The sequence below is a fragment of the Amblyomma maculatum genome, unplaced genomic scaffold, assembly GCF_055883805.1.
Source record: "Amblyomma maculatum isolate TAMU_Amacu unplaced genomic scaffold, ASM5588380v1 scaffold_53, whole genome shotgun sequence".
Taxonomy (NCBI): Eukaryota; Metazoa; Arthropoda; class Arachnida; order Ixodida; family Ixodidae; genus Amblyomma; species Amblyomma maculatum.
In genome coordinates this window covers 310,875-325,323 of record NW_028146778.1, presented here as the reverse complement: position 1 = coordinate 325,323, position 14,449 = coordinate 310,875, and the positions used below count along the sequence as shown (strand labels likewise).

The 14,449-nt window shown below is 44.5% G+C and overlaps 1 protein-coding gene across 1 annotated transcript in view; it reads left to right on the top strand.

Annotated features, from left to right (window-relative positions):
• LOC146170763 (cell-death-related nuclease 7-like) overlaps nucleotides 1-12,770 on the top strand; it is a 41,863-nt gene extending 29,093 nt beyond the window's left edge. Inside the window, exons 2-3 of the mRNA XM_084586794.1 lie at nucleotides 724-965; nucleotides 12,240-12,770. Of these exons, the coding sequence (XP_084442920.1) occupies nucleotides 753-965; nucleotides 12,240-12,359 (333 nt within the window). The 5' untranslated portion in view covers nucleotides 724-752 and the 3' untranslated portion in view covers nucleotides 12,360-12,770. The remainder of the gene's footprint in view (nucleotides 1-723; nucleotides 966-12,239) is intronic.
• Nucleotides 12,771-14,449: the final 1,679 nt, after the last annotated feature.

The following is a 14,449-nucleotide window of genomic DNA, read 5'->3' as shown; positions in this document are numbered from 1 at the left end:
CTCTCAGCAAGCGTTGGCTTTTGTTTTGTCACACACACACACACACACACACACACACACACACACACACACACACACACACACACACACACACACACACACACACACACATATATATATATATATATATATATATATATATATATATATATATATATATATATATATATATATATATATATATATATATATGCTGCACGCACAGATTGCCGCAAAAACAAACATAAACAGGCTGAAAAAACTACGCATATGTTAGGACGTACTACATATTCAAAATTTTTGTGTTGTGTGTGGCGTGGAGCGGCGAATGCCTGCTTGTCTTTTAGTGGCGTGCATTTCAATTGAGCTCTGGCTCGTGTGACTTTAACTAGCAAATATCAATTTCGATACGTTTCATTTTACATTCGAAGCTACTAGACCAAGTTCCGCTTTGACTTCAGATGCATTATGCTATAATAATATTAATTGCTTCCCAGAAAAGGAAAGGCGCAATATGTGTCGCACTTGCTCTGTGGACACCTGGCCCGCCCGTAGGGGAAGGGAGGGAGGTGGGAATGAACGTTTCCAGCTTTATGGCAGCTATGAAAATGTCTATTCTTGCAATCAGTCAAAGCAGAAGTCGTTTTGTCATCTAGGCTGTTAATATGTTAATTTATTTCACAAATCATGAAGTCAATTGTGTCGAGAGCAAGGATCAATAATCCAAACAATGGATACTTTCAGATATCTACATACAAGCTCTAGTCTACCAGATGAATGACAGCCTCATTGTCCAGTCATGGAGAAATGGCGCTGGTGGTGCACAAACAAAGCACTGCACGACAAGTTATAATGTAATGGATGTCACTACCATAGGCGTGAATTTGACTGTCGGATATGCAGAATTTTCAAGTAGTGAAGACCACAGCAAGTGGTGTGTGGCAAGAGAGAAAGGAGAATTCTGCTTCTCATCACTAAACCGCATGGTAAGTGCGCGTGAAAAGTATTTGATTCATGACACAGAAAAAGAATTGTGATAACCAGAAGCGCACCGTCTGGCTCTTTTCAACTTAATAATAGCCTTTTTAATAACATGATAGTAGTTAGCCTCTGTGCGCTTAATTTCCGCACTCGAGGGCGTGCGTTCTAAACGTCTTTACAATAGCGTCTTAATGTCGCGAAATGATCTGCGCGTTCAGGAATTTGACTGATTTCTGTAACGTACCTAGTAGTTGTATTAAAATTTGGGCAAATATTTATCTCGCTAAAGAGGTGTATCCTATGAAAAACAGATGGTAGATAATTGCGTAGTGATGACAAATTTTTCCATTCTGATGAAAACAGTTGTGCGGCTATTAGATAATGAATATTCTTACAGCTTTATAATATAGTTTTTGTTTTCGCCAAAGAGGGAACTGTTGTATCTCGCACAAGTTTCGGTTTCGTTTCTATACATCAGTGCTATCATCATCAGCACATTTTATCTCTCGCTTCTCTCGAGCTCACAGGCTCACACTCTGACGTAAAGAAACAGTCTACCCTGAGCTGCGCTCTGCGCCTGTTCATTCCCTCCGTCCGGATACCGGACACCACAGAATGGTGACGAGGATTCAAGCATAGTTTTCCGTTCCGAAAACTGTACTTTCGCAAACACGTCGGGCGGATCTTACCCGCCGCCCCCACAGTTCCTGCCTACGCCAGGCGAACCTGCAGTACCTTGGCAACAATGGAAGCTGGTCTTCCTAAACTTCCTAGAAGCGGTGGGAGGCGACGAGCTACAGCCCAAGCGTTACAAGGCAATACTTCTGAACTCCCTTGGAATCGAAGGCCAACTTGTGTACCACAGCCTCGACGCAACAAGGAGCACCGCAGATCCTTGGGCAAGTGTCACGTCAAGTGCTCACGAAGACCCCTTCAATGCTGCTGTCGCAACGTTTGATGTCCACTTCTCAACAGCAACCAACGACCTGGTGGAACGTCACCGGTACCGTCAAAGCAAGCAGCTACCCGGGTAGAATTTTCAAGCCTACGTAAACGGTCTACGAGAACTTTCCGCAACGTGCAATTTCGGAACTGCAACGGACAGCATGATCCGTGATCAATTACTTGAGGGAACAACTTCGCCAAAGATACCAAAGCGCTTACTTTACGAGGGATCGACTTTCACTCTTCAACGCGCAGTTGACATTGGAAAGCAGATCGAGCAGGCAGAAAGGCAATTAGAAGAATTCAACGTCAGCGCTCCTGTGAACCGCGTGCGAGAAACAAAAACGGAATCATTCGACCCCTCGCATGGCACGTGCTACCGCTGCGGTTCGGCTTCCCATCTAGCGAATTTCTCTGCATGCCCAGCAAAAGCCAGACACTGCCGCAACTGTGGAAAGATTGGACATTTTGCAAGCGTCTGCAGGCCAAAGAAAAAGAAAACTGCTAAAAGAAGAGCACCATACCCGAAAGCAGAGACAGCCAACGCCATTACAATCTTTAACGTCAACGAAAAAGATGGGCAACCGAAAGAAATTCGTGCCACAGTCACGATAGGGCAACGTCCTTTTTCTCTCATTGTTGGCACTGGGGCTACAGTCTCTCTGCTGAGCGAAGAATATTACCGCAGATTCTTCGCGGATATCTATGCGTCGTGCTCGCCTGCTGTCACCCTCCGCAACTACTCCGGAGAAAAGATAAACATCATCGGATGCTTTCTGGCCGACGTGGTTCATGGCGAAACCACCGCTGGTGTGCTGTTCCACATCACAACCAAAGGCATGTCTTTGCTGGGACTCGACGCCATACGCAGTCTGGGCATAAACATTATCGGTTCAACTTTAACCTGCCGCAGCGTCGCGCACGCAGACTCTCCCCCCTCGCTCCCCGCCGAGCTGCAGGATCAGTTTTCGCACCTCTTGTCGACGGGCCTCGGGCTCGTAAAGAACTTCATGCATCACATCCAGCGTCGCTCGTCCGTGCCGCCGGTTTCTGCAAAACTGCGGCGCCTGCCCTTGACTCTGCGAGAGCAAGTTTTCGAGGAGCTCAGCCGTCTGCAGTCGCAGGGGGTAATAGAACCCGTGTCTGCGTCGGAATAGGTCTTCCCCATAGTCGTCGTGCGAAAGAAGGCTCGCTTCGGTTGTGCGTGGACCTCCGCAAGGCTAACAAAGCTGTCATTGCCGACGCGTTTCATCTCCCGCACACGGAAAAGTTCCTGCATCAACTAGCAGGCGGGACGTGTTTTTCGATGTTGACTTGGCGTCTGCGTACCACCAAGTTGAACTTACACCGGAGAGTCGCGACCTAACAGCTTTTATCACGCATGATGGGTTGTTTCGATTGAAAAGATTATGTTTTGGTCTGGCCTCTGCTTCTGCGGCTTTTCAGAAAATGATGCAACTGTTGTCAAAAGACTGCAAGGGTGTGCTCTGTTACATTGATGACATAATCGTCTGGGGAAGGACACGCCAGAAGCATAACAAAAATTTGAAGCAGGTGCTTGAACGTATAAGCGCTTCAGGATTGAAACTAAATGATAAATGTCTTTTCGCTGTTCCTGAGCTGCACTTTTTGGGACATGTCGTTAGTGGGAAAGGTTTGTGCCCATTGCCTTCCAAAGTAGACGCTGTTGTGAAAGCGCCTGCCCCTCATGATATCTCAACATTGCGTTCTTTCTTGGGGCTTGTAGGGTACTACTCCCGTTTTATTCCCCGATTTGCTTATTTGGTCGAACCGTTGAGAAAGCTTTTGAGGTCAAATCAAAAGTTTGATTGGAATGAGGAAGCTCAACGCAGTTTTGATCTCGTCAAAAGCTCCTTATTAGCTAGTCCCGTCATACAGATGTTCAACCCAGAGTTAGATGTAATCGTCAGCACAGATGCTTCGTAAAAGGGCTTGGGTGCTGTGCTTCAGCAACGAGATGGTGAAGAAATGCGCACCGTTGCATCTGCATCGAGAGCCTTGACCGTGGTGGAACGAAGCTATTCAGTGGGTGAACGAGAGGCTTTGGCATGTCTACCTTTGGGGAAGAAGATTTGTGTTGCGCACAGACCATCAGGCTTTGGTAACTTTGCTTTCGTCAGCTGGCGCAGGACGTCAGCCTCTTCGATTATCCAGATGGTCTGTTCGCTTAATGTACTACAACTTTTCGATCGAGTATTAGAAAGGGTCTCAAAACGTCTTTGCAGATGCACTTTCACGCCTGCCTATTGAAAGCGCTTAAAATCAAACCGTAGACGAAGAAATAGCCTCGGTCGTGTCATCATCCGTGACAAAAGGGCAGTGCAGCTTGCTACCGCTGCAGACGAGCTATTGCAAAAGGTTGGGGGGTATGTCACAAAAGAGTGGCCGCCGAAAACGTCCCTGACACCTAATGTGTTTCCTTACTCTGACGTGCGAGAGGAACTGTCTCAGGAGGATGGCTTGTCACTCCGAGGGGAAAAAATAATAATCCCCGATGTGCTGAAGGCTACGCTTGTAAGCTTCGCACACCAAAACCATTCTGGCAAAGTAAGAACTAAGCAAAGGCTGCGTGACCTCTATTGGTGGCCTCGAATGGACAAACAAGTTAATGAAGCTATAAGTCACTGTCACATTTGTCAGACACTGGACAAGTCTGCTAAACCATCTTTCGCGCCTTTGCAACCTGTAGCATTCCCAGAGAAGCCATGACAAAAGCTCGCGATGGACATTGTAGGTCCTCTTGAATGGGCACCTTCCAACTGCCGATACGTAATAAAACTGATTGATTACCACTCGAAGTGGCCTGAAGTTGCATTTGCACCGACAGTAATTTCGCATACTGTTGTTGAGTTCCTGCAGGGAGTATTCAGCCGCGAGGGTTTCCCGGACGAAATTGTAACTGACAACGAACCGCAGTTCAAGTCACAAATGTTCGAGGAATTCTTGCGCGAGAGGAGCATTATACATCGTTGCTCTTCAGTGTACTACCTCAGGGAAACGGTGCAAAAGAAAGATTCATCAGAGTGCTCAAAGATTGGATACAAATGGCGAGATTAGAAAAACGCCCGTTGAAAACTACCTTGGTTGACTACCTCGGTACATATAGATCAACTCCGCACGCGACGACTTGCTTGTCACCTGCCAAGCTCCTACATGGTCGTCAACCCAGAACACGGCTCAGTATTGCTGGAATGCCCTCTGGGAGCAACGTACACTCTAATGCTGTATTGAAGCCCGTTCGCGAGAGGGAGCAACCTAAGCTGTCGTATACCCAACAGTATACGGATAGGAGACGCGGTGCTAGGGCCCCAACATTTCGAAACGGGGACCTCGTTCGAGTAAGGATTCCCAAAGCTGGAGGCAAGGCATCGTTTTCATACATGGGTCCATTTAAAGTAGTCAGAAAAAGAGGCCGGAATTCATTTCTTCTAAGCGACAGCCGCATCTGGAATGCATCAAAATTATCTCGCGTACCAGAAAACAGCTCTGACTCTACACCGTCCTGGGCACTGCTTCCAGACAACGATCCAACTACTTCTGAAGATCGCGCGGAACCAGCACCAGCTGAAACGACATCTGAACCGCAGTCTCCAGTGGTTGAAGCAAGTTCAACTCCTCCGCAAAGCAACGACACAGGACAAACGCTGCGTAGAAGTGCAAGAGACCGTCGCCCACCTGACAAACTTCGATACTGACTTTACTGTTTCTGCCCTTGTGCATACTGTGCTTTTACGTGTGTTTCGTGTTTTTTTTTTAAGTGGGAGGTGATGTTGTATCCCGCACAAGTTTTGGTTTCGTTTCCATACACCAGTGCTATCATCATCAGCACACTTTCTCTTTCTCTTCTCTCGAGCTCACACGCTCACACTCTGACGTAAATAAACAGTCTACCCTGAGCTGCGCTCTGCGCCTGTTCGTTTCCTCCGTCCGGATACCGGACACCAAAGGAACCTCGAGAATTTAATTCGGCAGACGAGGCATCACAGTTCCCGCCTCATGTTCATGAGGCACCAAAGACATTCAGAAGCAAAAATCAAAGCATTACACAGATGGTTGGATCATTTTATATCCGTAAGCCATAAATCTCGTATGTCGTCTTAAGTTGTCCAAAGCGTCTCAAACTTCTGTTTTCTGCGGTTACCCAAAATTAGCTTGCGAGACTCGTCTATAAGCAGGCAATAAAAATGGTACGAATGTAACGGAGGTAACCGATTAGGACGTGGGAATGGTTTTTCGCACAGGTAGAATTTGACATAGACGACGCCATGCAATTCATAGTGTAACAATATTTCGCAGTCTACACGAAGGAATGCCGGCTTCGGTGATATATTCAACGTTGCGTGCTCGTTTCCTACGAGAAAATCTGCTTTCAAAACGCGTTTGCTTATGACAGTGTTTTCAGTGTGAAACTACTAAAAGCGCACATACAAGCGCTACACAGATGTGCTGGGTGGTGAACCCTGAATCAGTACTTTCACGTGGAGCAGACTTGAACCAGGAAATTGCTCGGCAGAAGAGACTGCGATGCTTGGCAGCAATCACTGAATGTTCTACTGCCTCAATTTAGTGCTGTAAATGGTGCGTGCCCTTATTTCAACTAGCTTTTAAACATATGAATACAAGGAATAGACGACAATCATTCCCATGTCTGCTCACTTCAAATACTTTAAATCTGTCATCTTTTTTGGAATACGGGAAGTACAGTGGTGACTGTGGTTCGACACCTGCGCTTTTACTCATAGACCACGTGCTTGGGCACATTTGTGCAGTATTCTTTTGTCTCTTATCTTGAAATCAAATTCCAGTTGCCAGGGCGGCCTCTGTCTTGCTTGCTTCTGTTCATGTGTTGCGTACTAGTTTTTGGGAAAACTCATGGACGTTTGAGGGTAATACTTAGTCGGAGTTTGCCGAGGAACGATATCATTATACAGATATGCAAAAGGCATTTGGCTGGAAATGAACGATGATAATGACTGAAAATGTAAACACCAAGACCGCCGAAAGAGGTTATAAACTAATGAGCAGAGAAGATACCAGTGCTCGACCACTAGAGCACGTTGTTGGTTCTGAAAGGTTAAATGGTAAACTCATATTAGTTCAAAGAGGAGTATGTCAACTATCCAGACTTACACAATGAGAAAATTTCAGAAACGAAGGGTTGTTTTAATGTCCAGAGTCCAAGTGTTCGTAGTGAAATGAGAGCCTTTTAACTGCAAATTGAAAAGTAGCTGCGCCCAGGTTGATACTTTTCGCTGCGTACACGGCAAAACTCATGTATTTCTGCAATGCTACTTTCACCCTTACGTATCTTATTTATTATTCTCTGAGAGTGTTGAGGTAAAATGTGAAATCCCGGCAACAGCAAGAGCTCCACGTGCAAATGAGGAGGCTTCAGTCAGAAGAAACGTAACCTAAAGTTGTCTATGTTTAATCTCGCCAAATTACCACCGGAAGAAGATGCAAAACAGGTTAATGAGAAAAAGGGCACAGTAGATTAAATTGCTACAGTGATATATTTTTATCAATATTTACACTATATTAATATTTTGGCTACCTTTCTTTAAATTCAGAAGGTTCCAGAAAAGCTCATATAAAAGCTTCGCGTCACCTGTCGCCTTTATAATATTTCTACGTAGATGCTCATTGCCATGTTGTGGTTAGAGTACCCTAGCAGCAAATAAATACACCAGAGCTGTTCTAAAATGCACCATTTATTGGGATGCCTTATAGCCACAAATACCTAAGCACCGACAGCAACAAGCGTGCTCACTGGTCTTTAATTAATGAGCATCTGGTCCTGTCCGCATCGTTTAATTTAAAGGCAACAAATTTCATCACGGCGAATTAGCCAGATACACCTAGATCATACTGAACAATGTCTACGCCATCACGCATGTCTGGTCACGTTCTAAAAAACCTTAGCGCCCCTTGCCATAGAAAGTAAGAAGTCCCGTCCAGGTGACAGAGAGATAAAAAAGTTCACAATCTTCGTTGCGTAACAGACTCGCTCTGCCATTTAACAGATAAGTGATTAAATTAATTGCGGCTATTTGTTGGGAGGAACAAAAAGAAACATCACACTAGTTCTAGGGATATGATTCCCTGTTAGTGCATATCAAGTGCATGTAATTCATAAACTGTGCGAAGGGAGGGTCATATGGAAGATTAATGGCGATGAAACATTTCGAAGTAGCCATCTCATTTCCAAATGTTGTTTTTCCAAATATCACGGAAATGGAATAATGCTACTTACGCTGCAGTGACAGAGGCTATATAGTGAAATGTAAGAGTATAGTCAAGATATTTCCTTCTGTTGAAAATGGCAATAAAACTTCATTCCACTCATATAATAGTCAGGTTGAAAGTTGGGCGAGTTGAATCTGGTTCATTTTGAAGGTAGCGCGAAAAACGAGGACCAAGAGTAGAAGGACACAACACGAGCGCTTTTTCACAACTAAACTTTTTATTGAAAAACACAGAATAAATACCCATCTCGCGAAACTAAAACACAAAAAAGGTGATAGCATCAAGTACAGGAAAAGTGTACGGCATGATACAGCTGGTGAGGGTGCTTACTGACTAAGATAAGATGTAAAAACAAAAGCACAAAAGCCTCATAGTCACGAAAGCAAACAAGACTTACCTAAAAAGATGAAGGAAGCGACGGGAGATATTAGTGATACTAATATCTCCCGTGTTTGAACTCCCCCCCCCCCCCCCCCCCCCGTGTTTTAACTCCCAACTTTCCAGTCCAGCCTCGCTGGCCACCCTAATAGCTATTTATGTGGTGAAAGCAAGGATCGCCTCATGGTACGCAAGATCGGGCGACTGTCTTCCGGAATTCCTCAACCTGTGTGGATGCCTCCCACCTTCAACCGGCCATTCTCGACGGGTGAACCGTATCCTAAGCTCGGAGTTTTGGAGGCAGGTCAGGTACTACAAGGATCGACTACGTCTGGCGTGTGACTTGAATATGCCGCATAACCACCAAGCACGTATGTACAGGGAATGGTGCGATACTGCTCAACGGACCACTGAGTTCATCTGGGCACCCATCCGCCACCGATTGCCAGTAAAGAAGAGACGAGCGCCTCTACCTCAGGAAAAAGTCCTTGTTTTGGGGAACCTGTGCCTTCCGGACCGACACCTTAAGACCCTACAACAGGGACCAAACTTCGCCTACCAACTGGCCTGGACACCGATTGATAAACTGTCCTTTGGTAGAGCCATCGCCCAGTGTGCTCCTGAACAGACCCGCCTCAGGTGCATTGAGGAATGTGTCGACACGATTGCAAGGACTGACCTTGGGACACGACTTTGTAAGTCTGATCCCAGATACAGCTTAGCGGATTATCTTGTCAGTTCCGGGTTACGGTTACTCATGTCGGATAAAGAAGGGTTCTTCGTTGTTGTTCCTGAGAGCATGTATGCGGTCAAAGGGCAGGCGGCCATTGAAAAGAGTTTCAGCGCTGTAGACGTGAAAGCGTCGAAAATCAGAAAGCAGGCTATTGGGCTACTTAAAGGCATGAACTTGAATAGTCTTGCAACGGCTGTCTCGAACGCGAAGAGTACGCATTTAGATATCTTCTTTTCGGCGAAAACACACAAGCCAGATATCCCTTTCCGTGTTATCGTTACAGAAAGGAACACTTGGCAACATGTAATCTCGAGCTATATTTTCAAGTTCCTATCTGGCCTCTATAATAATGACCCTTTTTTAGTTCCAAATTCTGACAAACTGGTACATGTGCTGATGAAGTCTAATCCTGGCAGCTGCAGAGCCTTTAGCATTGATATTACTGACCTATTTTGTTCATTACCTCAGCCCTTATGCATAGTGTGAAGGACTGTATTTGTGAATCTAATGATGAGTTAAGTTTCAGAAATAGTGCAGGAATCCCGGTGGAGTTTTTTCTCGAATTACTTTCAATTTACCTCAAGTCCACCCATGCTGCTTGGGAAGGCAAAACATACATACAGAAGTCCGGTGTATGTATTGGCTCATGTGTGGCACCTGTTCTCGCAGACATCTTTCTCTGTAGCGTGGACAGATGTCTTGAAGAAAATCTAAATGGCATGTGTTCCCGTGTATTTAGATATGTGGATGATTACCTAGTGTTTGTGGAAGGTGCACGCTTCACAGACAGCGTTGTGAACATTTTAAAGGTCTTCCGAGAATGTGGGAAAGGTCTCGATTTTACTTTTGAGTTGCCAACCGGAGACAATTTGCAGTTTTTTAGATTTGCTGATATCCTTCAACCACAGTCATGTTTGCTGGCGCTATCATCCGAGATCAATCAAACCCTTACTACATAACGCCTCAGGCCACTCGAAAGTTGTAAAAAACGGAATTGTTCTTTCTTGTCTGCGTTCAGTCCTGGTAAAATCTTGCATCCACGACATGGTGAAAAGCTTTCATGAACAGGTCAATACAATAAAGACATCAGGTTATCCGGACAGCGCAATCAGGTTCGCATGTGATACACTTATCCGCTGGGTAAAAGGTAACGCACCAAAGAAGTCATCTGACGATATGGCAAAAAAGAAAAAGGTGGTGATACCATACAAGCATCGACTTTCACACAATCTCAGCAACGTGGCCAAGCGCTATGGTGTAAAGGTAATCTTTTCCGCTCCAAATAAGCTCAAGAAAGCGTGTGGCTTAGTAGGCAGAATGATGGCTAGTCGGAACGGACAAAACAAAAATAAGAAAAGATCTAAAGTATGCAATGCTTCAGGGTTCATTCCTTGCAAAACGGGGGTGGTATACGAGCTGCCAGTTTCCTGTGGAAAGACCTACATTGGTCAGACAGGACGTTGTGTAAATGTACGGCTAAAGGAATACGAAAAATCGCTATCAGGGTCAAATTCCTCGCATTTGCTTGACCATTGCAAGGGATGTCAAGATTGTAAGCCGTTGTGCAAGAAAAAATGTGAGCCCCTTTACGAGAAAGCAGATATATTGTCAACTCATAAGGAACGACTTCAGCGTGAAATCACGGAGGCTTTTTCATATCAAGACAAGGGAGTACATGCATAAGCGCACCGTCGATTGCTTTAACACAAAAAGAACTCGCACATCTAGACCACACATGGAACTAATATCTCCCGTCGCTTCCTTCATCTTTTTAGGTAAGTCTTGTTTGCTTTCGTGACTATGAGGCTTTCGTGCTTTTGTTTTTACATCTTATCTTAGTCAGTAAGCACCCCCACCAGCTGTATCATGCCCTACACTTTTCCTGTACTTGATGCTATCACCTTTTTTGTGTTTTAGTTTCGCGAGATGGGTATTTATTCCGTGTTTTTCAATAAAAAGTTTAGTTGTGAAAAAGCGCTCGTGTTGTGTCCTTCTACTCTTGGTCCTCGTTTTTCGCGCTACCTTCAAAATGAACCACTCATATAACCCCAGTGAGATATTGTTCAAGCCAATGGTAAGTGTTTTACCATTTGGAGCACCAAATGCAACCTGGAGGCACCGGGGATGGAAGGCGTCACCTTCCTGACATGACACGCCAGCACTGATTATGCCAGAGACAACGAAGGGCTGATAAAGATGCTGCTATGACAACTGGCATTCACTATCAGCTATAATGCTTCTTTGAAAAGGTTTGACTAAAATGTATACGAAAACAGCAGATACCATGCTTCTAGAATTTTCACATCTCAATGATGAGAACATTGCACCAGAACAGACCCCTTATATTAAAAGCGTCCGCTTCGCATCCAGAAAGTTTTGTTTCGTCGATCACAAGTGCCTTCAGATTCCAGCCAGTCATAGACGTACAGGTTTTCCCAGAGTTGAGTAGCATCTCAGCTGGGTTGAACTCCGGGTAAGATATCTGTGATGCCACTTTCTGCAGATAGATATTTTTGTACTGAGCTATTCTGTTTAGTCAAAGTATCTCCTGTCCCTCAAAATAAAATGGCATTAATTGAAAACGGTTTTTAAGGTCAGTTACAATCATTGCCATAATGGTTTTGTTTTAAGAGCTACTACTACTTCAAAATGTTTGAACACACAAGAATGTCTCATGTAGAGCGCAGTTGAGCCTAGAAAGGGTGAAATATATACTTAAGACTAGATGCTGGCGTGTTTTTGGCTGATTATTCGGCTCGTTAAGTTCATAATATCTATAAGGTTCAAGCAAAGTGGTCTGGGCAGACCACTCACCACAATCACCAATACGAATTTGATAAATAAATTTATTACGTTTCTCGTAAAGAATTATTTCCAAATGTTCTGCGCTGAAAGCATTTCTTCTGGTAGACAGTATTTTACTTCTCATATTGGCGCTACTGTTGGTCTCTTCCAGAATTCCCAGATAACGCGAGGCGGTGAAGTGACATGCCTCATGGATGTATCTTTGGCGTCATTGTATCGGAACAGCATTGTTGCAAGTAGTACTTGCAATCATGAGGAGCTGTATAATTGAACTTCAAAAAACGCATCAAGTGTATTCAAAATACTGCGCAGCAGTACTTCCCAAGAAAGCTTATTCACATGTAAATCGTACAGCCATACATATTGCATGCAATATGCAAAATAACCTCTGCGGCAAAAGATCCAGTCAAATTCTTTATTTCGAGCTCCTTGCTGCATCGCTTTCATGCTTGGAATTAATGTTCATAGTAACATTTATTTTACATCTGCGTGTTGAATAAGCCGAGCTCTTTAATTCTTCTACAAATGGCTCTATCCACAGCGGTTGAGCTCGTTTAACGTTTTCCTGCTGTATTTATCTGATATTATGTTTAAATTATTTATCACACTAATTCATGTATCCCGGTATTTCGGAAATAAAAAAGCAGCATGTTTTAAACGTGTCCTTGTGTTACGTTTTCTAAACTACAGTTAACATGACAGTTTTATTTCCTTGCAAAACATATTGTTTCTCATGCTAATATACTCGATAAACGAAACGAGGTTTTCATGTAGGTTGAGAGTACAATGTTTCATAATGCCAGCAAGGCAAACCCAAAGCCTTAATTTGTGAAAGAAGGGTGGTCGACAGTCAGAATGTACGAGGGACGTTCCGAGACATAGGTTCGTAATTTATTTTCACGCGCAAACTTGACTGCCCAAAAATAATACACCATCGCATCACAAAAACGTATACCTCAACTATTTTTCAGCATAGTAACCGAAATTCAGACATTTGTCACAGCATGCAATGAGATTTAAGACCTGATTCTGGTAAACGTCTATGCGCTGCATTGATATTCTAAGCTACACAAAGCAAGGTTCAGAAAGGATTACATTTTTTACATGAGATAGACTGGATCCCCTGGCCTACAACGCAGACCTTACCTCAAAGGAATTTAACTCGTTTCCTTCATTGAAAGCCGTACTCTATGGATGCACCTTGCAAAGCAGTGATACCGTGGAGCAGGGTGTGCGACGATTTCTTGACCAAATTCTTGGTGTGGGCTAGTCGCTGGTTTCTTAGAAGCAAAATATATGCAGTGCAAAGAGCAGGGATGGAAGAGGAAGACGCAAACAAAGGGGCTACCCCTTTACATTAGTTGTTTGTGACTTCCTCTTGTGTCTCTGTTTTTCGAATTGCATATACATTTACATAAGATGAACCATTGACTAGCCCAGATCGGTAATTTAATCCATTTCATTTAGTCTACACTGGCCATTTCCTTTCTCAAGCGGCCATACAAGGTGCAGGTATCATATGTGGGAATTTCATTGCTATGCAAAAAAATTCTAGAGGGCACTTTGGACCACTAAAGTGAGATTAGGCGAAAGCCACTATAGCGCGGTGGACCGTAGCCCTCCACTACAGCACCTCTAACTCCCTCTCTTCTATCACTCCCATCTTCCTTCGTTCCCTTATGGCGTGGTACATGCGTCCACGGAGAATTGTGACAGATACGGCCCCTTTTCTATCCTGTAAATCAATTTTAAACGCCGCTGATGCCTGCTGTACTGACGCCTCCTAGACATCTGGGTCTGCTTCTGTTTAATGTGTGGAGCGACGTTCTAGGAACGGACAAATTAAAGGCGCCGTACAGACGCCAGGATTGGACGCCCGGCGGGGTCAGCTTAGGATTTTGCATGGTACGCCTGGTGTCGTCATGACCTGCAATGACGGTACATCGCGCGCCCCTTTTCGGACACAACCAGCATTTCATTGAACGCATCAAGTTCACCGGCGTTCTATAATTAGCTTACAGGAATAAAAAGGCACAGTATCTGTCACTAGAGGAATCCTCCTATCATGCTCACGGTAAACAAAGGGAACTATGAAGAGCATTTCACAATCCTGGGCGTGGTGTAGTAAAGAACTCCGGCGGAGATTCAAGGGATGGAGGTGCGGTTCCCCGGTGGAGACAAACTTTACTCTTTTTATTTTCGACTCTCGCAACTCGAAAGCGTGACATCTCTGCTGGCATCTTTCTGTCGACAACAATGAGGCATTAAAAGGCTTTCGCCTTAAAAAGCAGAGTCACTCCTGTCGTTTGTATCTTCCAGTTCTCTTCCTGTTTTCTGCGCTGTAAATAAAGCGCCGGGCCC